The 23430-nt window shown below is 48.7% G+C and overlaps 2 protein-coding genes across 7 annotated transcripts in view; one reads left to right on the top strand and one right to left on the bottom strand.

The window, feature by feature from the left end:
* Positions 1-23430, top strand: part of Tg (thyroglobulin) — a 200558-nt gene that overhangs the window by 133753 nt on the left and 43375 nt on the right. The gene's annotated exons all lie outside the window — the stretch shown is intronic.
* The window catches only part of Sla (Src like adaptor), a 50731-nt gene that overhangs the window by 6046 nt on the left and 21255 nt on the right, over positions 1-23430 (bottom strand). For 2 of the 6 annotated variants that reach the window (XM_063231041.1, XM_063231042.1), the window contains 4 exons: positions 11429-11526; positions 4003-4102; positions 3187-3273; positions 620-723 (listed from right to left, as the gene is read on the bottom strand). In XM_063231041.1, the coding sequence (XP_063087111.1) occupies positions 620-723; positions 3187-3273; positions 4003-4102; positions 11429-11526 (389 nt within the window). Of the gene's footprint in view, positions 1-619; positions 724-3186; positions 3274-4002; positions 4103-11428; positions 11527-23430 lie in introns of those variants that run through there. The other 4 variants (XM_063231043.1, XM_063231044.1, XM_063231045.1 and 1 more) reach the window with 4 other exon arrangements.

Below are 23430 nucleotides of genomic sequence, written 5' to 3'. Positions count from 1 at the left end.
ACTTAAGTAAGGGAGGGTCCTGGCTAGGAAGTGCTTTGCTTCTGTCACTGAGCCCTCAGTCCCAGGCGTGGTACCAAAGACCTTCACATCATGAAAGCCAGGCCATAGATAAGGCCACCGAGATATGGTTTGGTGATTCATGGCTGAAACTAAACTGGGCCATTGCTCTGAACCATGGAGAGGACCCTGCTACTTCTGTTTCCAATGATGCAGGAGTCTGTAGGTGAAGGCTGTGGCAGGTGTGTGATCTCCCCCCTTTCCACTTCACGGATGAGAAAACAAGTCAGAGAAGCCACAGATCCGAGGGAGACAGGACAGGCCTAGTCCAGCATGCCATACCCCTGGCTTTCGGTTTTGATATCAATTGGTGGAAATTCTCCAACAGGAGCCACCAGAGCCCACCCATGGTCAAGGATAGGACCTGGAGCCATTCTCAGGCAAGCTTGCTGCCCTATTCTAATCCCACTGCTGTCATGCTGGGTTCCCAGGCAGGCGTGGGTCACAGGGAACTGATGCCAAGGACCCATCTGTGTGCATAAAGCAAGAGAAGAAATAGAGCCAGGTCACAAGTCAGCCAAAGGGAGCCTGCTGTGCCAAGGGGGGAGGGTAGGTTGCTCACCTTTCTTGGTCTCGCTCTCTCTGATCATGAAGGAGCCCACCTTTGTGTCTGGCAGCTGCAGCAGCTCCTCAGCCTTGTCTCTGCCCAGCCCTTCAAACAGCCACCTGGGAGGGAGGGAGACAGCATGAGCAGCCTGCGAATGCCAATCCACTGACCCCACGAACGTGACCGTGAATATAGTGCTTGAACCCGTTCATTCATTCCTGCCTTTGTGTTTAGCATTTTTCAAATAAATTTCCCAAGTGTTAAGTGTGAGGTGCTGGGGGCCATGACACAAGACCCAGAAGCCCTCTTTTTTGGCTTGTTTCTCAAATGCCCAATGGAAAGTACCTCTGTTGTGTGCAGTACTGTGTGTGCTTATAAAGTGCCACTGTGTACCCATGCGACAGTTTGGCTAGTGTCAGCTGCCTTTTCCTCCTACCAGGGCACCTTCCCCACCCTCTGTCTTGTTGGATTCAGTTGTGGTATCCAGAGTGCTGTGCTTCATAGATGTTTCTGGATGAATCAGTGAACACAAGAAGGAGAGGAAGGCGACTGGTGATTTCGCCCACGGCTACAAGCCCCATGCTGGGTTCCACTGATTTCCTCTGGCCCTCTCAGGTTTGGCACATTTGAATACACTTGTCACTCTACCAGGCATGCATTTGGGCTTCTTGCTTTTTTTCAGGAAGCAGAAAGAAAAAAGCAGTTGTTGATGGCAGATCCACTTGGGAAGGGGAAGCAACACTTGCGAGTGCTCTTGGGGAGCCTCACTGGACTTAAAGGGATCTCTGTTCCAAGAGAAAGAGCCCCTACTCGTTTTTCAGATCAGGATCTGCCAGCTCGGAGCTTGGCAGGAAGTACTTTGTTAGCAAGCAGCTGGCATCTGCTCAGAAGCAACTGCAAATCGCTTTTTAACAGATGCTGCATTTCAGCGAATGGGTTGTGGCTTTTCATCCACAGTTCCAAATCTCTGTAGGTTGTAGTGAATATTGATATCTTGTCCCCAATGGTGGCCTTGGCATTGGACAGGACGGTGGAGATAGGTGAAGGCACCGGAAGCCACAGGTGTAGGAAGTCCCACAAACCCAGCACTGGGTTCCACTCATTTCCTATGTTCTCATCACCATAATCACTTCTGCTGTTAGGTCGGGATTGTGCCGTGTCTGGCTGAATATTTCTCCTAGGCCCTTAGTGCTGTTCGACTCATGGAATTTTAATTATTTTAGAGTATGTGGCAAACATTTATGCACTCAAGTCTTTATGTAAAATCCCCCTTGCAGAGAGGAAAAGAGTACAAAGCAGCAGCCATGTGAGAATGCTGGTTCTGCTGCCATGTGAAGGAGAATCTCAAGCGCTTAGAAACACACCCTCGCAAATACTCTCTAAAGTGGGTAAGGCTTTCTCCATTTCATAGACAGGCATCCTGAAGGTCCAAGTGACTAAGTAAGCTGGCTAAGTTACCACGTCAGCAATCGAGAGAGCAAAACTTCAGGGTCACATAACCACTACGCCTCACTGCCTTTCCTCCAGCTCTGTGTTTGAAGGCCTCTCACTGCAGCTACTAGAGTGGCTGCCACATAAGGCCATCAGAGTTCTGGGTTCCCATGACCTCCAGCTCCTGGCTTCTTAGCAAGATGTTAGCAATGTTCGCCAAAGGCATGCGCAGGTCCAGGAGAAGCCCCTCACACAGTAGAGTGACGTGACGCAGTAGAGAGACTGTGACCCATGTGACAACACCTAGTCCATGAAGTTCACTGTCTTCATCCACACCATAGACATGGATCCTGGTCCTCCTGATTAGGATAGTAAATACTGTACTGCTTCCCAACCTGGCAAACATCTGGGGTTCTCGGTGCTTCACCAGATGACCCGGTGACAAGCAAAGCCCTTTGGTGGAAAGAAGTTATTCACGCTTATACATATATGGGCTTTACTTCCTCTTTCTCTTCTCCCTGGCCAAGCTTGTCTTGCCTCCTCTGCTGGTCGAGTTGGCGTTGGGAACATTCTAGAGTGAGCATTCTGTGTGCTTCAGGATGTGGATCTTATAAGACCACAGCTACTGTTTCCAGGGTGCTCCCTGAAATGCCCATGGGAGGATCACGCTATAGAATTCCAATAGCCCTGTACTTTGATCATGTCTGTCTCTTTATCCCTGTCATTCCATTTTGTGCTCCTGACTTGGCAACCAAAGTAAGAAAAGTGAAGACACAGAAAGTGTGTAGTATGTTCGCTGTCACATGGACAGTGAGAAGAGAGGCAGGATTTGAACCCCAGCCAACTGGCAATTAACCACTGCAGTGTACTGCATTTATAATAATTGTCCTTAAGCATCAAATGTGGCTGAGCACTGAATACTAGTGTTCAAGCTGGAAGGTCCAATCTCTTTCATTTCACTCATGAAGTCTGTTCCAAAGAACAGAAGGGACTCCTCCATGTCACACCATTCTCCATAGACTGAGCAGAAGTGAAGGTGCCCCATCACCCAGCACCTTCCTTTCCACTGCACCCTGCTGGAATCTGTCTTCCATCATTAGTTCTAGCACAGAGATCACGGCTTAATGAGGCTCCTGGAGAAATGCACTCACCCATGGTACACTCTGGCCACGTAGATGCCAGGGATGTAACTCTCTCTGCCGCTGCTGAGGGAAATGGCTTTCCACCAGTCACCTTCACTGTTAGGCAGAACAGATAGGACCCAGAGAGGTGAATGGCGCAGCACATGACAGACGAGCAGAGCTAAGAGGTCTACCCTGTGGTGGCTTGGGACCCTCCTTTTTTAAGATCTGCTATTGGCCATGTTGACCTCAATGTTTGAAAACTGCATTTTTAAAGCATAGATATTCATCTTCCCACCTCCCCATAGGAAGTAACTGTTTCCAGGGTCCAGAAGCTGATGCTTTTAACTTTTGGTTCATTTTTGGAGGCTTTTAAAATTAATTATCTATTGGATTGACTCTTACCCTGGATAGTTTTATATATCCATATCAGTAAGGATGGAAATAAGAAAGCCATAGAGCCCCAGGTTTGTTTTGTAGACTGGAGTCAGACTGAAGAGGCAGGCGATATCACTTGCTTACTTTCAGAAGTGTTTTTAGAGCCTGGGTCCCCCTTCCTCACACTGGTGTGTACCTTTTCACTGCATGTGGGAGTGGGGGTGGGCAGGCCAACAGAAGAAGCAAGTTAAAAAAATCTAAATTTTATCCAGCTGGCTATGGGGAGAGGCTTGACAGCACTGGCAGTGAACAGGGATGGAGATTACAGTGTGAGCCAAACTTCTCACCTTGTAGTAGGACCAGGGTGCATGGGGAATTGGGAAACTGTGGCTAAAAATGATGATTATGACACTCCAAATGAGTTCATCCTGTCTTGAGGATCATAAAAGTTTTTAAAAGTTAACTCACTCAGAAATCACACGTAATTTCTCCCCTTGGCGAAATATTGGGGGACTGATGTCAGGAGAAGGGTAATCGCTCAGCACCGCGAGGAAATCACTCTCCAGCCCTAGGAAATAAGCACAGGAATGTTTTGGTTCCCAAAGAGCAGAAAGGCAGGCCGGAGGCTCCTCTGCTGGGGATGCCGTACATCAGGGAGATGTGGCATGCCCAGACCTGCCCTCCCTAGAGAAGGGAATAGGTGCCTGAGGGACCCAAGGGCAAGTGAAGTACTTTTGTCCTCAGATCTGGCAGGCCCTGAGGCTCAATGCTCTCATCTGAGAAATGGGGACAGGAGAAGCCTGTGAGCTGAACCCACACTTTGGCTACAAAGTCAGGCCTGAATTTACCAGCATTCATCTCCCTATGTTTAAAATTGGCTGATAGCTCATTCTGGGTGTCCCCACGATGAGGTCAGAGTAGACTTATGAACGGTGAAGTACTACAGAAACCCTGTGATGTGTCTTGGGCCTGTGGTCCCCATATATGTGGCATGTGGAGACAGACTCAAGGGTTCTCACAGTCCTTTATGACCGAGAAGCACCAACTCTGAGCTAGAACACAGCGCTTCCTCCTTATATAGGATGGGGTGTCCTGCCTGGCATCTGCTTAACAGGGACTTCGGTTGGGGATGGAGGTGGTTACACTGCATGTTTACTGAAAGTTATATAGGTGAAGTATTGAAAAGGATGCTCTCACGTCTACATGAGCACAGCTTACAGTAGACATAAAGTGGTAAGGCAATGAATTTCCCTTTTGATTTTAAGCAGTATCTATTTTGCAGCCTTAGTGACTGGCCATCATTTGCATGCACTAGAGACAGTAGTATCAAAATACATTTGGGGGAATGGTACATCTTACACAGTGTCAAGCACAGTAGTGGTTTGTTGTGATGATTACCATTTTATTGACTGGCGCAGTTCTGCACTCACCCTTCTGGGTAACACATTTATTCACTCACTTGGCATTAGTTGCTGAGTGTGGGCCAGGAACCCAGCATCAGAACCCACAATCACAGGAGTGCGTATCTCTATCCACTGCCATAGGGAGTTGAGGACAATTCCAGAACAGAGGCATTTGGCAAGGTAGCTCCACCAGGCCACTTTCTGAAGTGCAGAGTCCCTTTGCTGAGATCCCAAGCCCATACTTCTTATACCACTATGTCTTGCCTCCTTAACTCCAAAATCTCTTGGAAAGGCCTCGTCAAAAAGAGACATTAAACAGAGGAATGAGTAAGAAAAAAGAGTGAAACTTTCGGCAGAAGTTTAGGTTATCAACTGATGACTGAGCCAGAAACAAGTCATCATGGTAGAAACAGTGTGCGCGAACGTGCTCTTGGCTAAACTGAGTTGCAGACAATGAACGACTGTAAAAGCAAGAGTTCCTGAGTGTGAGACGAACGGCAAGTGACCTTTAGTGTCCTTATGAATCTCAGGGAGAAATCAGAGCAGGACTGCTGAGAAACAACGCTTCTCCTGCTATGAACTCCCCTGAGGCTTCAAGGGAACCTCCCTCCCATCCTACTTTGCTGAATTCAAAACAAGAATTCTCTCTCTGGGTAGCCCAGACCCACCCTGGTAGAGACAGCTCTACAGCTATATTGGGTGTGAAGCCACAAGTCCTGGGTTCTAACAATGGGTGGGCCCTGGTTTGGTGAGGCATGAACTTTATGAAAATGTGAAGGGAAAAAGGCTATGAAACTGCAAATGCAAGATGAGGTGATCAGCAGGGCATCGAGCCAGCGGAGGGCCACCTCTGCAGCTCACTCAGCTTCCTGGCATGTGCACTGGGATGGCAGGCAGGCTGCCAACAGGCTGGAGACACACCTGGCATTCTGGTGTGAAGAAGGACCCACTGGGAATGCCTTCACGATGTGAATCCACTCTTCTTGCTCCACTCTCTTTGGACTTGCAAGGACTCTTTCTCCACTCAGCTGTCAGTTAGAGGTGACAGGCCTTTCTGAGACTCCTGGGTTCTCGGAGCCTCTGCATAGACTGTTCTCCTGCCTGGACACACAGGCCTGGTCCTGTCTCTTTTCTTGCTTAATCAACTCTGGCCTCACCAGGAGGGCTCAGCTCACCTGCCAACCTACATTCACACTCAGCCCCTGGGATGGTCCTCTGAAGCAACGGCCCCAGGCTGTGTTGGTTCACTGCGGTGATGCTGCTGTGAATTTCACAACAGCAAAGCACTTGTGGCTTTTTTGCTCTGAGCCCGGAACAGAGCCTGTCTTTTATCTGATGCTTTGGGCAGGTAACTTGAATGCTGTGTGGAGCAGTCCCTGTGGGACTGCACCATCACCGAGGGCCTTTATGTTGCTTTTTGTTAAAGGAGTCCAGGCCCAAGGACCGATCTGTGGCAGGCCACAAGGTTATAGCCCCCTCAGAGGCCTTTTTGAAACACAAGGGTAGAAACACAGAGATGAGATACTTGCTGTTATCTGGGACAAGAATAGAACCTTGAGACAGATCTTAGTTTGTGGTTTGATATTGGCTCAAGAGTGAGAACAGGAGCAATCATCTTTTGTCATGTTAAAAAAACTAATAGAAAGATATAAAAACAAAAACAAAATCATTATAAAAACAATTGTTCCAATGAAGGAAAAGGGGTTGATAGAGACTTTCGGTTTCACAGTGACAGAGATTTCCGGTGGAATTTCCACAAGAATGATGTTTTTATGTGTATATTAAATTTAGTGAGGCAACTTTGCATTCTAACATTTGGCTTAAGGGTCTGAAGGCTGACACCTAGTCTTTTGCAGGGAATTTTACTTATATCCTTGGCCAGTGTTAGAAGAACAAAACTACCAGAAAGTGTATCTATAGGGACAGGCATTGTTCTACGCAGCTTCTCCTCTTGGGGTGCTATCCATGTCTCCCCTGAACTTTGATCCTTGCAGTGAAATAAACACAAGGTAGAAGGTTTCCTTTCACTCTTAATTCAACTGTCCTATCCCATACCCTTGTGGGCCCTTGGGTCTGTGGAGAGAAGTACCTTAGAATCAGAGCAGATCAAGGATTTGCAAGGCTAGAGGGGTGCTGAGAACACAGATTGCAGATTTAAGGTAAGGAACAGCTTCATGAAGATGCGCATGCCACGTATGAAAGACATCTGTAAGAAACATTCAGCAGAGATTGGTGGAAAGAGAGTGGGCTTTGAGATCAACCGAATCTGGCTTCAATGTAGCTCAATCACTTTATTGCTCTGCAGTTTGGCAGCAGTTTGACTGTTAACTCATCTGGGCCTGATTTCTTCATGGCTGAGAATCAGAAAGATCAAAATCTGCCTCACCTAGTGGATTAAGATTTCACGATGCACCACTGTAGTGGACAGGGTCTGTCGCTGTAAGTGATAGTCAGTGTCACTGTCGTGGGAGGCAAGCTGACCAGTGCCACTCAATACTTCTTAATTCTGAAATGATCTAGTAGTGTAGATTTGAATATATCATTGCATTCTTATGATCTAAACTCCAGGCGTGAGAACAGAAGATGAAATTCAGACTACTAAATGTTTCTTCCAGTTCAACAGGGGAATTAGTTGGGTCAACACAATGTACAGAAGTATAAATAGGAACCGAGTCCAGAAAACGAAATTAGCATCTGCCACCCCGCACAGTTTACTGGCCACAGAGATCACATTTTTCTAAAAGGCAGGCCCAGTTTCACCTGAGTATTCTTTGCAGTAGCCCACCCATTTCTTCCTCGTCCCTGGAAAGGCTCCTGGTTGCTCCCACTCACCACAGTGCAGCACACCGAGACTTTATGTTCAACCCCTTGGCCCACCCTGCAGCAGGAACTCGGATTTGAAGGGTGAAGAACCAAAGGTATGAAGACCTTAGCACCTGGCAGAGCATGAGAACTTCAAAAGCCCAGGTCACTTTGAGGTGGGGAACAACCGGACATTAAAGGAGGTTAAGTCACTTGCTCAAAGCCAGATAGGAAAAGAGCTGCAGAAGATAGATTTGAACCTAGGAAGACTGAGTCTAGTGTCAACATAGGTATCTGAGTTGGAGCACTAAAAGGACTTTGATGGAGCTGCCAATAGGAAATGAGCAGGCACCTGCACCGTGAATGATGAGCGGGTGAGACAAGGCAAAGAGTCAACGGAGGAGCATGTGATGCCCTCCGGGGGAGAAGAGAGCAGCAGGGTGCACTGGAACCCAAGAGGGGACTCCAGAAACACAGGATGTGTCTTCTCTTCCCTGTGACTCTGAGTGTGGCTAGGGCAGGCACTGGTTTGTCTGTGGAGGAGCCACCTCTGTTGTATCTATGTTTTTTCTCCTATAAAAAACTCTTCTTTGGTAGCACTGGGCATTGAACACATGGCCTTCACACTAAGCTGTATCTGCAGCTTACTTTACTATTTTTTAATTTGAAACAAGTTCTTGCTAAGTCACTAAGTTGTCCACGCAGGTTTAAGCTTGCAGTCTTCCTGTCTCAACTTCCCAGCATGCTGTAATTACATGTGTGGGCCATAGCACCTGTAAACATCTGGCCCTCAATCTGTCTCTGGGGTGATTTTCACCTACCTGTAGCTGAGAGACCCTGCTAGCTGGTGATGGCTCTGCTGCACCATGCAGCTCTCAGCTACTTAGCTTCCAGGCTTTGCCCAGCCCACACTTGGCCCTTAATAGATTAAGACCAGAGCGAACTCCCAGTGAGACTTCGTGGTTGGTGCCTGCAGCAGGGCAGCTGGTGGGTGTGGAGCTGAACAGCACAGTGATTTCAGCTTCCGATTTACATCCTCCAGGGTCAGGCCTAAGCTCAGGGGGTCAGCGTGGTCACAGCAGCCTGACTCTCATTTTCTCAAGAAACTGCATGTATATACAAGCAACCAGTCTGATGGAGCCTGCAAGGCTGTCTGGGGTACTGTCTACCAGGCTCCACTGTCACCATTAGCCTCTGGCTGATAGGTCAAGGGCTATAAGGTGAAACCCTCATCATGGCCTTGGGGGTGTTGTACACAGCATTCTCTACTCAGCATGACTTGGAGTCAAGCCGAGAACTAGCTAGCTCTGCCCTCTTCCACTCTCAGGGGATGCTCATGTAGACAGAGCCCAGTGCAGGCAGATTCCCCAAAGTGCAGTCTTGAAAGTCTTCACACCTTCATCTCCAGTAAGCTGTGGAGAGGGAGGGAGCAGCTCCTTCTCCAGTGCCCACTGAGTCCCTGCAGAAAGTGGAAAAACATCCCCAAGGTCATTTGGTGTCCAAGGGACATCACCAAGCCAATGGGGTCCTTTACCTCTGAAACCTGCCCTAGTTCATCAAGTCCTGCTGTCTTGTACCTTTTTGTGTCTCTGGTGCTAGTATAATGAGAACAGCTTGATTGAGGAGAAAGACATGGTCAAAGCCATAGTTCAAGGAATTCCCAACCGTTGTTTGGGGGAGCAAGATTTCCCCGAAGCTCAGGAACTCCATTTAGCTGAAATGCAGTGTCCCTGAGGTCAGCCTCCTGTTGCTGCCTGTGTAAGGCCAGGGCCTGTGATGCATTCCACCTTTTGTCACTCTGCCTACTGTCAAAAGTTGTGTGCGGTCTGAGCTCTTTCTGTGAATGCCTTAGCTCTCTGCATCACTTTGCATAGGTAGGAACTAATTAGCACAGCATCCATCCCACCCACTTCTCTTCCCTTGTTCAGTAGGTGCTAGAGGAAAGAGGAAACAAAGCCAGGACTGATGATAAAGGAAACTTTTCAGAGTTAAGGGGTGAAAAAATAACCCAGCAGTGCTTGATGTGGTTGCCTGGATTACAAACTGGGTGTGACCTGGGGAATTCTCTTAACCAGAGGGCAAGAAGGGGAGACCCCCATAACCTATTTTTTAGAAATGACTTCCCTCCTACATCACGGAAAGAGAAAATTTGACTTAATGACAATTTGCATTTAAAAAATAAAGGCAAATGAGCAAGTCCTCAACGGCTGGTGTTTTCAAGGGGCTTGCTCAAGCATGCGGCTCCTGCACTGCAGGGCGAGAGGTGACGACTCATGATGGGTTTGGGCTTGGGTGTCCCCTCAGCTGGTTCCAGGCACTGAAGTGGCAGTTTTCTAGTGGCAGTTATGACCTCCTGGAGGCCAGGACCAGGGCCAGTCTAGGGAGGGGAGGAGCCTGGCTCAGTTGCCGAGCTTTGCTTAGGAGATGGCAGCCTGAAGATGCACTCTCTGCTCTGCTTTATCACCGAGGTTCATCTCCCGGACCTGGGGAGGTTCTTCTTGTTTCTCTCTGGTTTGGAGAGGGGAGCCACTGGGCTGTGACAGTGAGAGATGCGATGAGTGCCTGACTGACTGGAAAGGTGTGGGGAGAACCTGTCCACATCTCACAAGGCCATGAGATTACACTGTTCCAGCAGCTGTGTGGGAGAAAGCTGTTTTGTAAAGGGGGAGCAGTATCTAGAGGCAGGTGGGAACCATGCTCATTTGAGCCCTATCCCAGAGACAGAGCACCTGCTTGTGCTAGTGAATTGCCTATGCAAAGTCACAGGGACAGAGGAGAACTAAGCATCAGTCACCTCTGCCATGAGATGGACACCAGGCCTCAGATGCTGTGAGGGAAGGAGGGAACCAGAAGTTGCCTGAGATCTCCCTAGGAATCACCTAGTGGACACCTGGCCTCCATGATGTCACCTTCTATTCCTCCAGAGGACTCACACAGGTACCATACACATGCCCGAATACACACACATGTGCACACGCACACACACATGCACGCACACGCACACACACACACGCTGCCCACACTTGGAATCTTCATGAACAAAGGTGAGGATGTCAGAGGCACAGCTGACCCCAGGGCACAGGGGCTTTGACTGTCAGCCTTTCCTCTGCTCCCCGATGTCCCCTCTCCTTTTCTGGCCACTTGCTGAAGGACTGTTTGTACTTGGAGTGTCCTGCCACCACTGTTTAACCTGGTGCCCCACCCCAGGGTGTTTGGCACCTTGCCATCCTACCACTGAAACCCAAGGCCCTCTTTCTTCTCCAGAGGATATGATAGGGACAGTCCAGCTCAGCAGAGTAGCGCTGATAGAACCCCTGCCGTGCAGCCTGTGTGGATGGTGACACTGCGGAGGCTGGCCATGTGTGACAGGAAGGGTCCAGCTTTCAGACTCAGGTGGTCCTGGTTGGAAGTCCGACTCTGTAACTTGCTAATGACACAAAGTACGTGGGAGGGGAAGGGGCAGAGCTCTGTTTCCATACCCATAAAATAAAGGTCCTAAAGTAGCCCGTAACAGACATCTATAGGATTTTCACAACTTAGCATTGCTACCAAGTGCAAAATTCTTTTAAATTTTCAGTTGGTAACTATTTGAACCACCATGTGAGGTATAGAACCCCAGATAGAGCAAAATGATCAGCCTGCACATAGAACAGAGTTGAACATCTCCCCAAAGAAGAAGTCAGACTTACCATCTGTGCTAGGCAGAGGCCTCTCGGGGGGTGCAGGGGTGGATTTTATGCTGTTTCCCATGTCTCTCTCCCCTGGGGCTGCCGGAGACACTCGAAGCCTGTGGCACAAGGGTACAGATGGAAAGTCAGCTGCACCCTAAGCCCTCGAGGTGGAGAGTGACCCAGTTCAGAGTGCATCCTGCATTCTCTCTCAGGCAGACTGCGTCTTGAAAGGCGGCTGTTTTCATGTCAAGATGCGATTTGTGTTGGTTACATTTGCGCAGTTTGAGGTCTTTTATCAAGGGGATGACAGAGAAAAACCACAGAGAGGGAAGTTGCTAGCGAATTCTGTTTGTGGCAGAAGTTTCCATTCTTCTACCCCCTCACCAAGGACAGCAAGCAGTGTTTGTCTGACAAGCCGAGCAGTGTTTCAGGTGGCCTCAAAGGGTCTGTGCTCAGGAACCCTAGCTATCAGCTTCCTCACTGCATGGATTCACGGCACGTAAAACTTAGGAGCGATGTGACATAATAACCCAAAGGGATGTGCTGTGGGCTCTGACTCTACATTTTCTTGTCTATGTGAATTTTCCAACATGCTTTCACAAAGTCATGTTAAGGATGACTTCCTGACGACACTCTGGACCAGCTGCTGGTGTCCGTGCTACCAAAGCACTCACATCTGCTGTTACTTTTGATCACTACAGAGCTCTGCATGCCTATGCCCAGGTTGCAGGGAAGGCAACTGAGTCTCAGAGAGCATAAGTGATCTTCCAGAGTCATGGGGCAGGTAAAGGCAGGCTGGGACCTGAGCACTGACGATTAATCTCCAGCTTGCCCTACACCAGAATTTCCTTCTAGAATTCAGTCTTTTCTCAGTTATAATTATGGTGGTGCACTTACACGCTGACTGAGCAGCTTGCAAGGTGTAAGCTCGACACCTTTATCTGCCAGTTTGAGAGGATAATAGAACAAGTTTGGTTTGTGGCTACAAGATTAGCAGAGATAAGGCATGCACAGAAATTAGATCATGGTCAGGCATAAACACACACCAGGTCCGTCATTTCTAGTCGATTCCCTGGCTGTTCTTAAAGATGAAACATTCTGATTCTGGACCCCCATATGAGCATTGTGAAAGCAACATAGACGATTACAAAAAGGAGTCATAGGAAGCTGCATCCTCCCAGGATGCTGACAGCACAGAACAGGCTCACATCGATGGACAGAGCTATATCTTGCCTGTAGCGGCTGAGAGGAGGAGAGGGCAGTGGCCCCGGCTGGTGTCCAGGCCAACAAGAAATACACCCCACTTCTTTTGTGTCAGCACCTGGGATGAAAGCCTCAAGAGTTTGGAGAGTCCCAAAGTCAGCCAGGCCATGCTGCCCAGCCTGAGATCCTGCTATGGTGCTCTCTGTGTTCACATGCTTCTCACCCTCCTATAGGGCCATGTCCTCCTAAACCCATTGCACACTGAAAATACTGAGTCCACATATGTGTACTGCCCACACTGAACCTATAGAATGTCATGGCTTGGTGACACAAGGTATTACAGGGGAAGGTTGTTTGCCTTATAATCAGGTGACTGACGAGAAAGAAGAAGGATCATATCAATACCACCAACCTAGGAAAACATCAACATTAAAAATTTACAGTACAGTTTCTACTCAGTATATATGATTTTGGCACCAACATTAACTTAAAAAATCTCAAGTGGCGCCATCTGTGTGTGTTCTAAATGGCCTGTGCTACTCCAGACAGTGATGACTTGAGGACAAGATGCAGGGAGGCTGACCCCTGCCTAGGTTTGGAAACAAGTGGTGTGATTCTTAGGATATTAAGAAACAAGGTCAAGTTGAGTGTTTTTTAAAAGTTCATATATTTTAAATATTTTCATGAGCAACTTATTACTTAAAATTGAAGCTAATATGGCATAGCATTCTCAGAGTAACCATAAGACCTGCAAAAATTAAACATTGTGATGCACCATGAAAGTGAGGCTGGAAGAGCTTTGTGTCTATGAGAGATGCAGGACCATGGGCACTCCCTAGTCTCCAGAGCCCCAGTTGGACATCTGCAGGAAAGAAACACATGCAGAGCCTTTTCACCTCTACAGAACCTAGCTCTACACAGAGCACAAGATTGAAATGTCCATGCTGCACAGTCATTGTTGCTGTGTCCTTTTCTGCTGCTCCCCAGGGCCGCCCAGCTCCCCAGGCCCTCAGTCAATCTATTATTGAGCCCTTGTGGCTTTTAGAGCAAGACCTCAGCATGTAGAGACAACCCTGGTAGCCTCTTGACCAGAACTACTGGGAGTCCAGTGAGACCTTGACAGCACCTTGCTGTCCTTATATCCTGCCCTAGTGCTTAAATCCAACACCACAGGCTACAGGTCTGTCCTCTAGGCCTCCAGGAGCCCCCTGCCCCTGGCTGGCCAGCCTCTCTCTCACTCCATTCTTTCCGGGAGCCACTTGCCAGCAGCAGGCTCTGACCATAACATCCCATCTCTTCTCGTCTCCTCAGATCACAGCTGTACCAGAAAATAGCTGATGTTAGCATTCACCAGACTCCTTCCCCATAGCTTTACAGTTTGTCTCAAGCTTTTGTGTGCTATTTTGGTGGAGTTCTTGGAATCCAGTACATGAAGACCAAAAAGGAGTTTAAACTTACAGTTTTCAGATGGACTAAATGAGGTCCAGGATGAGCCAAATACCTGAAGTTGAGACCAGAAGGGAAGGTAGTCCTTGGACCCGGAACCTGTGACTCTAACACTCCCTGGGCTCCAGCACGCCACTCTGCTGTGCTCCTGCTGGTTGGAGCTCACGCTCTGTGAGACAGGGCTGCATCCATGCTATGAGCCCCCCAAATCCTGTCAGGCCTCCAAGGCCCTTGGTGGCTGCTTACAAGTCTCTGAGAAGCCCCAGGAAGGAGTTAACTCATCAGGCAAGGGCTTTTATTTGAGAAGAACAGAAATACTCCTGAGAATGAAAGCTGGAGTCTCCCTAATGAAGTGGCTGCACAATCTGATTTAATCTGTGACAGTTTTATGCGGTGGCTAGAGGTGGGAGAAGAGGGCGCCAGCGCATAATTGCTTCTAGGAACAATAAGAAAAGGGTGAAAGAGAAATGAGTTAATTAACAATGGCTTGGATAATTCTCAGTTGGGTTTTTTTCCTTTGTCTTTATGGTGTGACTTCTTGGTTTCCAGGTCGGGGGACTGAGACACTATCCACATTATTTTCCCTCCTATCTTTGGAGCAGTGTTGCTTGCTCTGGGTGACCTTGAGCCTCAGTTTCTTTTCCTGAGAAATGAGATGAGTGAAAAAAGTGGTCTCCAGAGAGGGAGCCTTTTAACTCCACTTCATTCTAGCAATCAAGACTTCCTGGCTTTTTGAAAATTATTAATAAGAGGAAAGAACCATCATAATTTTTATGGAGTCCCATTGGACAGAATCCAAATCCTGTCTTTGTATTCATGAATATGGAGTATATTCATGAAAATTGCACCACCTTTAGCCCTGGATCTCCCTGTGGCCCTGTGGCAGAAATTTTTCCTGTAACCATAGCAAGGGGATCACCTACCCATGGTCCTGGGGCTAGCCACTCTCTGCCTCCTGGCTTCTCATCTCAGGACCTTTCCCTGGGACAGTGACTGTCCTGAGGGAGGACACAGATCAGTGCAGGACTGGCCACATTTGAGTGAAAGCAAGGTGAGGACAGGCCTCCCGCCTGCAGAGAGCTGCATCAGGAGCCTGAGACTGCTGGCCAGCAGCCCTTCCCTGGCCAGTTTCTCTCTTCCCAGACCCAGTGTCCTTTTTTATTGTGTGCTCTGCATCAGCCTTCCTGAACCTTCCACTCTGAAGCCATCCCAGGGTGGATGGATGGACCTTGTCCCTTGTGCACCTTTGATCCTTGGCTGTTAGGAACAAAAGGAGCCCATGCCGGCCATAGTGTGCCCACAGACAAAGCCCAAGGAGCTCAGCCAGAGAAGGCAGACTAAACACTGCAAGTGACCTGGGAACCGAATGCCCATGAAACCCAACAGGCCTTGCTTCCCTTAGGCCTTAGAGATTTCTTCCACAGAGTGACAGCGATAAGACCACTTTAAGGCATGGAGCCCCTATGCCATGAGGACAGGAATTTCAGTGTCCACTGGTCACCTCCCCAGCAGTGATGGGCAGGCCAGACAGCAGGCCCAGGCTCAGCCCTGCACAGCCATCATATCCTGGATGCCCCCACAGATCCCCTTGAGAGTGAAGGAACTAATTTGCTCAAACTTGCAGGTCAGTGAGAGGTGAGGCTGGGCCTCCACGCAGGCCTGCCTGACCCTAGGATTTGTGCTCTGAACCTCTAAGCCATGCTGCCTGTCCTTTTTGTCCCTTCTGAGATGATAACGGAAAAGTGATTTCTAAGAACCATCAGAGCAAACTTCAGGAGCCAGAAACTCTGGGAAAAGCCTTTAGGACAAGGAACACAGAAGCCCTGAGACTCTCTCGGATGTCACATGGCAATGAGAGGGAGCCCAAGTCTAGGGAGCCGGTTAGGGACCACAGGGACAGGAAAGGCTCCAGTGAAGACCAGGATGGGTAGGAAGGAGGGACACATATGGCACATTTACAGCTCTTCCCAGGATTATTTTAAATGGCTGTTAATTATCTAGGACAAACAAAAAAAGAGAAATAAATGCTAATTTATAGTAACCTAATTTCATGAAAATTTAATTTGCATGTGTATATATTCTAGATAAAAAAAATAGTAAGTGAAATCTGACAAAATCCTTCCCGGCTGTCTCTCTCTTTCTCTCTCTCTCTCTCTCTCTCTCTCTCTCTCTCTCTCTCTCTCCTCTCTCAGTGGTGGGTGATCTTATAGGTAAACTGATGAGTTTCTTCTGAAAAGCTTCTAAAATGTCTCAAGTTTTGCTACATGTATGAGTTACTTTTTTGTTCTGAAGTTCTGGGGGAAGGAGGGAGACTAGATCAGAGTCCTCAAAACAGTCAGCCTCATTCAGATTTCAATGCCCCACGTCCTGACTGTGTGTCCTTGGGCAAATTCCTTCACTTCTCTGAAGCTCCACTTTCAAACCCACCAATCTGGGATAGGTACATGCCCCACAGGACTATCTTCAGGATTCAATTACAGATCATGTCTAAAGCAGAGATTTGTCTGGTAAGTGGTAGCTAAGAGTTCACCAACACTAGATCCTTTATTTGAAGGAGGGAGTGGCCCCCTAATTCACCACACAAGCTCAAGTGAGTCAAATTCCTTCTTTTGGCCTCAGTGTCCCCAAACATCAAGTGGAAAGTTGCACGGCTGCTCGTGGCTCTTCTGCCTCAAGCTCTCCCGTCCACCACAGCTGGGACTGGGACCTGCATTTGGCTCAGGGCTTGTTCAGAGCTGCCTGGGGCTGACTCTGTCCTTCAGAGCCAGCAGAGGGGCTTGGCATGGTTGCTCCCCCTGCTGAGGACGTGGCCGGATTTCCGGGGCACCCCACCACATCCTGACCTTGATCAGCAGGTGCACCTCTCAAGCAGAGCCACCCACCCCATGACCCACTTTGCTCCCAGCTCTCCTCATGGGCATGTGTGGCCACAGGCCTATGTCCCCATCCTGATCCTGGGGTGCAGGGTGCACAGAGAGCACATGTCTTAATCCAGCCTTCTCCCTGTGCCCCGCTCAGAAGTAGAGGCTTGGAAAATCCCCTGTGAAAAGAGCCCAGGATCCTTGCCTCTAGGATACTCCAAACTTGTGGTCTTAAACTGTGTTTTAAAGGCAGAAGCTCAATTCCTAAAATAGGTACAAACAAGGTACAGACTGGAGCCGGGGATTCAGTGTCGCTGCCCTGCACTCGTGTTCAGGGCACCTCAGGCCTGCGATCACATGCTGCACCCATTAAAACTAGTGATGCAGTTCTCTGCTGTTACAGAGCAGAAGCTCAAGGAGGTGAACAGCCTGCTCAGTTTCACCCAGGAAGCCTCCTGTCCATACTAGAGATCCACTGCCCATTTGTTCTCCTAGTGGCCAGTCCTGAGCCACCAGTGTGTGAGATTTCTCAGGCCTCTTTCACCCTTGGATGCGCAAGGGCACATTTCATATGTATGTAGGCTATCCAGGAGAATCCTTGTCCTGAGACTCCCTCAGGCTGGATGCTATCCTGTGACGTATTTCATAGTAATTTTAAGATGCGAAAGAAAAAAAGCCAGATCTAAGACCAGCCAGTGCTGAGGCATTGTGGTGGATTAAAAACTGGTAGACAGTCTAACACCAGCTGAACCAAATCAGCCTGGTGCTGAGTAGGGAGGGGGTTCTGGCTAGAGATTGTCACCAAAATAAAAAGGAGAACTGGAGAAAGGGGGTAGAATTGTTGTTTGGTGCTATTAGTTCTTCTGTTGCTGTTGGTTCTCCTAGAGGAGCTTGTCAGCTTCTGTCCTGATGTGAAGGTGGCTTCTCTCATAATTAGAGGAGCTCAGGCTACAGTTCACTTTGGGGGAGCTCTGGTCCTCACTTTGAGCATCATTTCCTGGCTCGGGAGGGGAAGATGTGTGCTACTCAGTCTCCAGGAGAAGCTTGTCACAGTGGTTTCCTGATAGGAACTCAGCTGTTCTCATCATCAGAGGAGCTTGGGACCTTTTTGTTGCAAAGGATGCCTGTGGTACTTTTTAGGGGAGCTCTGGATCTTACTTTGAGCATTGCTTCCTGCTCCAATGCAGATCCCTTTGCCTACCAGCACAGATCCTTCATTCCACTGGCACAGACTTTGTAGCTTCCACCATTGACCCTGGGGCCTCTGCAGTGCAGATCCCTGGAAGAGACTTGCATGCGTCATTGTCATGGGCTCTACGCCTCCAGCTGGACTCATGGGTGGCATTGCTGAGGTTCAGCTGAAGACCTAGAATCCAGCTGAACTCATGCAGGCTATAGCCTTGGGATCTAGGATCTCAGCTGGGTTTTCTAGGTCTTCGGTGTTGTGGATAGACTCCCTGCACTTTCTTTGTGTTTGCCTCCTTTGGTGACCAGTATAGACGATACTATAAATTGTGTGTCCCATATGTAATTGTTTTCCTTGCATCCCCTGACTACCATGGGCACATTTTAATGTCGCCTTTCTTAAGTCACTAAGCCTTTCTTTCTACTGCTTTGTCTCTCTGGATATAGTCAAACCTGCCCCACTAGGTTTTCACAAGGAAGCTTAGCAAGCGAGGGTGCTGAGGTCGAGTCCGAGCACAGTGCAATTTTTGTGGCCCAGCGCCCTACTGGCACAGATGTCCCCAGGACCCAGCCATGTCCCAAAGAGCAGAGGGACATACATTGCAAGGGATGCTGGGGGACAAAAAGGGCAAAAGTGATACCCCTGGCTCAGCTTCACACTACACTGAAAGGAAACTATAAGTATCTTTCCTTCTTACTCAGCTTTCTGTGCACAGAGCTTCAGTCTCTAGGTGGGGTCACCCCACTTGTGGTCCTGTTGGCCTTGGAAGAATGCTTCTGGCCAACGTTGTGTTGAAGATGGGGCCCGGTCCTGCCTGGGTCCACACACAACCTGTGAGCTGCTGACATCCAGGCAATGGCGATGAGAAATCACAGCGCTGCTAGATGTATAGAGAAGGGGATCAATGACCACAGAGTAGCTTGGAGTTCAACCATGAGTCCTCAGCAAACATGGCTTCACCTGGGCGGGGGAGAACAGTAATGTCCAAGGGAACCTGACAGGTCCTGGCGAATCCAACTCAGGGATGGAGAGGCTTTGATTTCTTCATGATATCACCTTTCCCAGCAAGGATTAGTTTTGCTTTTTATTCATATGCAACATAGGTCAGTAGCATTACTCATAGACTTATCAGGCCAGATGGACATCAGAAATCTGCCCAATGTAGCATATGCTGATGAGAATCCCTGGCTTAGATCTTGGCCCATGGGTCACTTGTCACAGAGCAGGTGACCAAGTCTGTGCCGGGCCTCTCAAGCTATAGGTCTGGCAGGATGTGGGTGTCAGCAGTCTAAAGAGATCTCAAAAGTGTCTCCCAAGCTGCTGAGAGAAGCACTAGGCTGCTCTTGCTTCAGACTGCTGTTCCTATTCCCTTCTCAGGCACGGAACTCACAAGAGTGGAAACTTCAGCCACGGTGGGCTAACGAGCTGTTAGGAAGGGTCTGACTCTCTGTGTTCTGAGGGAAATCTCTGACTTGTGGCATTTGCCAGTGTCTGTTGTGTAATTCGCTTCCCGTGGTCACTCTTCAGTTCTGGTTTGCAGTCAGGAGCTGGCACATACTGGCTCCAGGCTCCACAGGCTCCAGGCTCTGTGCTGAATCTTTCTCCTCAAGGAGGTTCTTACATGGACAGCTGCCTGCAGATGTCTTCATTTGCTTGTAAAACAAAAGAGGTCCTGATCCCAGTGAGCAGCTGCTGTGTAGACCTACATTAGACGCCAAAAATACCTGAATTCGTTTGATGCCCCAAAGATCTCATCTATGACACGGATGGGACACTGAGTCTCAGAGAGATTAAATTGCTTGCCTGGGCTCCCACAGCTAGTTTAGAGATGGAATCCACTTTCACATCTTGGTTTCTTTTAGCTCCAACCCTAATTCTTCCAAGTGATATCCATCCCAGCATAATGGCACTTCGCTTCTAAGAACAGATGCTGAAAGAGGTCCTCAGGAGAACAGAGGGGACAGGATAGAGGCTGGGGACTGGCCTGCTCCTGCCCTGGCTGAGTCCACAGATATCCTTGCTCTGAATGCGGGAAGCTGCTCCTCTCACTGGGCAGGGCTGGCTCTGCCCTTCTGCTCTGAGCCCTGAGAGAAATCACTGGAGTGGGTGACTGATATTGTGATGAAGAATGAGTTGATTTCCTACCTGATTTTCCCTAAGTTTTACTTCTCACACTTTGTACCTTCAGAGCCCACAGTGGCCCATAGCCTGTCTGAGGTGGAAGGCAAGCACTTCCTTCTGTGGGTGCTGGTTTGCATCTCCTTGAAAAGTGGGTGGACCAGCTGGAGGGTGCCCTGTGCACATCCAGGATGGTGGCAGCTCTCACAGTGCAGGCCCAGAGGAGAAAGGCGGGAGCTGCTGGGTGCTGAGAATCCTCATGTCTACTCTGCCCACATCCCCACAGATCTAGGCAGCATGCCTCCTCTCACATGGGCCTTGGGCAAAACTGGGAAAACTGAGGCCAGATCATTGTCCTGGCTGGTAGGTTCTTGGGGCAGGATTTGGATCCAGGCCATATTTCTCCAGAACTGATTCTTACTTACTTAGATAGGTATGTGGGTTACATAAAGCCAGATCTCTCCTTTTCTCTGAGACTGTGTGTGATTGGTGAGCTCGAAGGGCGAGGGGCGGGACAGTGGCAGGGATTCAGTAGCTGACCACCAGGTAAAAGAACAAGTAGGTGAAGAGGAGGCCCAGACACTCCGGTGCTTGGAGTGTAAGCTTGGGACATGGCTTCAGTCTGAGTGTTCATGTGACTTGGGCAGCATGGGGTGATGCCCTGGCTGTGAGGTGGGGAGGAGGCGTCCCCCTCCCAGGCTAAGTGTGAAGATTCATTTACAGCCTCCCAACCACTCTGCTTCACCTGTTCTCTTTTCCTGGCTCTTTGTCCCTTCACAGTGCCTGTCACGATAGGCCTTGTGTATGTGGAGATAACTTCCTGAGGACAGCCTTCATATCAACACTCCTCAGTAAACGGCTGTGGCCTCCGAGTAGCTTGGTACATAATAGGTGTTCAGTTTGCAAGCATAATACAGAAAGCATCTAGCCTAGTGCAAGCAAGAAGTAGTCTGCTTTAAGCAACCTAACTCATTCAAGGTGGTCATTGTGCCCCTGAAGACCAGCCAAGAACAGTTTTCACTTTCCTCTGAAGCTATGCAGATATCCTCAGGCACCCTTACCTCCACCCACAGCAAGCCCTCCAGCTGCAAAGCCAAGCTGCCTTGTATTGCATCAAGGGAAGTGGAACTTTGCAAGGCTATTTGACAACAAATGTGAGCCACCTAGCACTTGACACCCTTATTTCTGGCTAGAGCTGGAGTTACCGTAATTGAGCGTGCTCCCCTCCCCCTCAGTGGAACTCAGAGGGCAGGAAGTGGTTTGGACAAGATGTACTCCATTCCTTCAGAACCGTGGGGAGGTGGAGGGAGGGAGAAAGTCAGTCACATGGTGTGGCCTGAGTGCATACTTATTGAGGAAATGGATGGATGGGTGCATGAAGGGATGGGAGGATGGATGGATGGATGGATGGATGGATGGATGGATGGATGATGGATGACTGGCAGACACATAGATAAAAGTACTAACTTCTCCCTCAGCTTGGTAATAAGAACCAGCAGTTTGGACTGACATTCTGGAAATCTTTAATGAGAATTTGGAGTTCTACACTCTCTCAGAGTTGGGGAAATAAATTCTTGCTGAATGTGAAATGAAAAATTAAAACCTAGCAGCATCTATTAATGAAGAGCATGGAGTGCACTGAATGAAAAATTTCTGTCTATAAGAGAGGAGTGCTCTCTTGGGGTCTGGCATGTCGCCACTCCTGCAGCTCACAGTGGGATGTGCTTCCACGGTAGGGAAATAGTTTCTGGCCGCTGCAATGCAAACTCACCATGCCCGTTTCATTTTTATCAGATTGGGGAACAAGCAGAAATATGCCTTGAGAAAAGGGAGGAGGAGGAGGAGGGCCCAGATCATTGGATTTGCAACTTGCTCCACTTGCTAACAATTTTCAGCCTGGAAACACCAGGGACTCAATGCAGTTTAATTACGTGATTCATAAGTGGTATTAAGAGCTGTTATTTAGTACTTTGCATCTCCTAGATATCACATCTAATTTAAACATATTAAAGCACACAACGAAGCTGGGCTTCCTTCTGTGAGGAAGAAGCTGACATCTAGAGAGGCTGAGGGACTCACCCAGAGCCACGCAGCCCTCCATAGTGGCCCGAGAGTGCCCCTCCAGCTGTAGCTGACTACAGCCCTGGCTTCTCACTGCGCCTTCCTGCTGTCTCCTTGAGCTGTGGATAAGGCAGGAGCGGAATGTGCCTCCATCTGTCCCACGAGTTATTATTGCTATGCTGCTCAGGGCATAGGGATCACTTTTGAAGAGCACTCTTCTAACTGGAGAGGGTCTCTTGTGACAGGATTGCCAGAACTCTCATCTGAGGTCCCCCAGCCCCAGCCACATGTGCAAAGGACCACACCGCAGTTTAATAGACTGATCAAAAAAAAAAGGAAAAAATGTAGACTGATCACTCAGCACCTCATAGCCAGCATTCTAATGATAATTGCAGACTATAGGATGTGTTCATCCTGAGGAACACTGCTGTACACACAGGACTCTTTCCCCAGCCCTGCACGCTCACTGAGGCTCTGCCTTTTCCTTCTGAGCCCCTTGGAGCTCCTCACTGCCTCTACCTCTCGACAGTCAAGAGACTTAGAAAAGTCACATGAGCTCTCTGAATGCTGTTCCTCATTTATCAACAGCAAATGACAATCACAATCTCACAGGGTTGCAGTTCCACTCTATGTTCCTCCCTGTTCCTTGGGATGGTGGACACCACCTCCCACACCCCCATGCAGAGTCCTCTCATGGTCATTCTGAGACCAAAGCTCAGATCCTTCTCTGACTAGGCTCTCTCCATGTGTGGGCACCTAAGAGAACATGTAGCTTTTCATATTCTTCAGGAAATGCTGGACATTTTATGACTGTAGAATGTAGAAACATGACGTGTTGGCCTTCCCTGTAACCCCGTCCTTAAACACACACCCTTAGGTTACTGTCAGCTGCATTCACCACCTTCCCAAAGGAGATTCACGCTGTGATGCACCCTACTGCCATCACTCAGTCTACCAGGCTCTGGATGCTGTTAGATAACATGACAACTGCAGGCTGATAGTACTTACGGGGCACCTCTATTGTGTCAGAAACTGTCCCAGGAACTTGGCATATTTTAACTCACTTAATAGGGTCCATATCTGAGTTAGATACCATCACTGCCACTTTAAAGAATTAAAAATTAAAGTCTGGAGTGGTTTAAATG

The sequence above is a fragment of the Cavia porcellus genome, unplaced genomic scaffold, assembly GCF_034190915.1.
Source record: "Cavia porcellus strain 051 isolate PalLab524CR breed Dunkin Hartley unplaced genomic scaffold, mCavPor4.1 scaffold_19, whole genome shotgun sequence".
Lineage (NCBI taxonomy): Eukaryota > Metazoa > Chordata > Mammalia > Rodentia > Caviidae > Cavia > Cavia porcellus.
The sequence above is the reverse complement of the archived record's forward strand: the minus strand, read 5'-3'. Positions and strand labels throughout refer to the sequence as shown.